Source organism: Melozone crissalis, unplaced genomic scaffold (assembly GCF_028551555.1).
Source record: "Melozone crissalis strain CALT ecotype California unplaced genomic scaffold, PUWL_Pcris_2 ptg000008l_1, whole genome shotgun sequence".
NCBI lineage: Eukaryota > Metazoa > Chordata > Aves > Passeriformes > Passerellidae > Melozone > Melozone crissalis.
In genome coordinates this window covers 12,639,089-12,642,363 of record NW_026535786.1, presented here as the reverse complement: position 1 = coordinate 12,642,363, position 3,275 = coordinate 12,639,089, and the positions used below count along the sequence as shown (strand labels likewise).

The 3,275-nt window shown below is 44.4% G+C and overlaps 1 protein-coding gene across 1 annotated transcript; it reads left to right on the top strand.

Moving 5' to 3' along the window:
* The first annotated feature begins 1,333 nt into the window (after positions 1–1,333).
* Positions 1,334–2,329, top strand: LOC128933137 (olfactory receptor 10AC1-like). The gene has a single exon (XM_054270037.1). It carries the CDS (start codon positions 1,334–1,336, stop codon positions 2,327–2,329), a length of 996 nt encoding a protein of 331 aa, XP_054126012.1.
* The last annotated feature ends 946 nt before the right edge of the window (positions 2,330–3,275 follow it).

Here is a 3,275-nt window from a genome sequence, read left to right as displayed (position 1 = left end):
GTCTAATCATGAAACCGTCCTTCTGTATGAACCTTATGGCAGACCCACTGCGGAGAAGGGAAAAGCCAGTCAGAGAACACCTCAAATTCCCACTAATGGGAGTCAGGCTGTAGCACAGAAGCTCCAGTTCACTGTCTAGTTGTCCTTGCACATCTCTGACACAGGTGTAGGGGACTGCAGAAGTGCTGTGAATAGAGAATTAACAGGTCTGCCTAGGAGTAGAAGCACAAGGAACAGCAGCAGCTTCTGTGAGACCTAGGAGCTGATGATTGTTAAGACCCAAACACCTCTGTCTGCAGCTTCTTAGGACACGCAGATCAGGAGGGAGAGTCCAATGAAGACTCTCAAAAGCAGGACAGCTCAGTCAGACTAATCAGTGCCAACTTCTAAAGGATACCTAATGCATGTTCAAAACCTGCACTTGGTCACAAATCTCAGAATAATTCAGAAGAAGTGATGAAGACCCAACAACTGACAGTCTTTGTCACCAATGTCATGACAAAGAATCCTAGGCTGATTGTTTGGGCACAAGAACCTTGGTAGTTGTGAGAATATGGTCTGAGATTGTGCTGAATGTGGCTGAGTGAAATCAGGTTTGAAGTTTGGGTTTTTGTTTTTAAATGAAATTGCCCCCCCCCACCCAATAAGCTTTACTACTGTGAAAAACGCCAATCACTTGTTTTTAAAATTTTAAAAGTTTAATAAGTAATAAAATGGTTATAAAAGTAGTAATACAATTAGAGTAATAATAATTTGGACAATTTAAATTAGGATAATATGAGACAACAGAGACAAAGAGTTATGGGCCCGAAAAAGGACACTTGTTAACAGAGGATTAACCCTTAAAAACAACAGCCTGTTGCATATTCATACACCTCATACATGATGCATAAATTCCATTCAAACACAGGATTCTGTCTGGTCATCCTCAACTCGTTCCTCATAATCCTAATGGTGCTTTCAAGCCTGAGCAAGGTGAGAAGAAGTTCATTTCTTCTGATAAGATAGCAATAAATTCTTTTTCTCTGAAAGATTTAGGTGTCCTGTGACTGCTATCTTGCTGTGAGTCCTTTCTTTAAAAAAGTATCTTACATTGCATAGTTTCTATTTTAACATTTTGCTATAATCTAAAACTATATTTAGCACACTACTTAAGAGAATTAATACAGCATAACTTTCTAACACAACACATTTTAATATTTGTGAAAAGCCAATCATAAAATACGCATTTTTCACACTACGCTGGTTCTACAGTAATGCAGCATTATTTCCTATCTGGAATTGATTGCCAGGCATCGAATTCAGCTGTTTCCCTTCTGTTTCCCTCCTGCAGATGCCATGTGAAGGCTGCATGGAGAGGGACAATGTGAGCAGTGGCGCAACCATGGAGTTCATCCTGCTCGGCTTCTCTGAGCTGCTCCATCTGCGGGTCCTGCTCTTCTTTACCTTCCTCATTGTTCATTTGGTCACACTGGCAGGGAATATGATGATCTTCATAGCGGTGGTGATGGAGCCCTCACGTCCCCCCATGCTTTTCTTCCTCGGCCAACTCTCTGCTGTGGAGCTGTGCTACACTTTAGTCATCGTGCCCAAGGCGCTGCTCAGCCTGGCAGTGGGCGGCAGCCCCATCTCCATGCTGGGCTGTGCCGCACAGATGCACTTCTTCGTGGCCTTTGGTGGTGCCGAGTGCTTCCTGCTGGCAGCCATGGCCTACGACCGCTATGTGGCCGTCTGCCAGCCCCTGCGCTACACTGCCCTCATGGGCGAGGGGCTGTGCCTGCGCCTGGCTCTGGCCTGCAGCCTGGGAGCCTTCGCTGTGGCCCTGGGCCTGACGGTGGCCGTGTTCCGCCTGCCCTTCTGTCAGCCCCGCTGCATCGACCACTTCTTCTGCGACGTGCCCGCCGTGCTGCGCCTGGCCTGCGCGCAGGGCTACGCTGCAGAGCTGGCCCTGCTGGCGGCCTGCGTGCTCCTCCTGCTGCTCCCCTTCCTCCTGATCCTGGCCTCGTACCTCTGCATTGCTGTGGCTCTGTTAGGTGTCACCTCCCCTGTGGGAAGGGGCAAGGCCTTTTCCACCTGCATTTCACACCTGGCCATCACCTTACTGCACTATGGCTGTGCCACCTTCATCTATATTCGTCCCAAGTCCAGTTACACACCGGCTCGGGACAAAGTGGTGTCTCTGGTCTACACGAACTTTACTCCTTTAATGTATCCCCTCATTTATAGCCTGAGGAACAAGGAAATCAGAGGGATTCTCAGGAAAATGCTGAGGAGGAAGAAAATAGGTGAACTGGGATACTATCAGAGTTGTGATGTGTGTGTGTGGTAAATTTTAGTAGAGCAAACACATTGTTGTTGGGAAAAAGCCCCATAACCAGATCACCATAGACTTCACTAAGGCAAATATCCAGGCAGAATTCTACATGCGTCACTACATTTATGAGAAAAAGATATCTCTGCTCAAAAAAATTCCCAACATAACATTTGATCTAAAGGAAAATGCTTTAGTGAGTTGTGAGGATGAAGAGCTTTGATCAATCACTGGTCTCGCTTCTCTGATCACATACATATCACATACATATTCAGGCTTACATTCATAGTCATGCCAGCACAATTAGAAGATCAACACAAAAGTTTTTAAAGCTAATAAACCAATATTACAGTATTGGTCTTGTTATTTTTCTATCAAGATGACAGCAGGAATTGGGTAGTCAGTACAAATTTTAGCCTGGTAAGTTTACCAGCACAATAAATGTGTAGGGCTTAAAGGAAGGTTAGAAGAAGAAAGACCATGGCTAGAAAAAAGGGTAAAATAGCTGTGGTTTTCTCCAAATTTAGTGGAAGTCTGCACTCTGGCATCCCACGACAAATGGAAAGATTGTTAGTGTAAACTCATCTAACCTTGAATTATTCTACATATGGAAAGTTAAAATGCCAACAGTCTAACAAGAGTATGACTTTGCTATGCCAGTTTTGCAGGAAGCAAAACCTATTTCCTTGTATTGGGACATGCTTTAGGTTTGGATTGTTCCTATGGCAACACAAAGGCTAAGATACTTGTTTTATCATGTGACTTTCACCACCAAGGACTGCATCATATAAATATGAATGCCTGGGGAGTGTTGAGATCTGCAATTGTAAAAGTAATAATACTGCTGCCACAGTTACTGCAATTTCTTCAGCAAAACCAGTGAGAGCTACAGGCTGGATACTGCAGCAGACATAAGAATCTGAAAGTTGCAAAGCAGTGCTATTTTATGAGTTTCCTATGTGTA

Bases quoted from the DNA above. Each gene is read 5' to 3' on its own strand.
- LOC128933137 (XM_054270037.1), top strand. From the start codon at position 1,334: ATGCCATGTGAAGGCTGCATGGAGAGGGACAATGTGAGCAGTGGCGCA.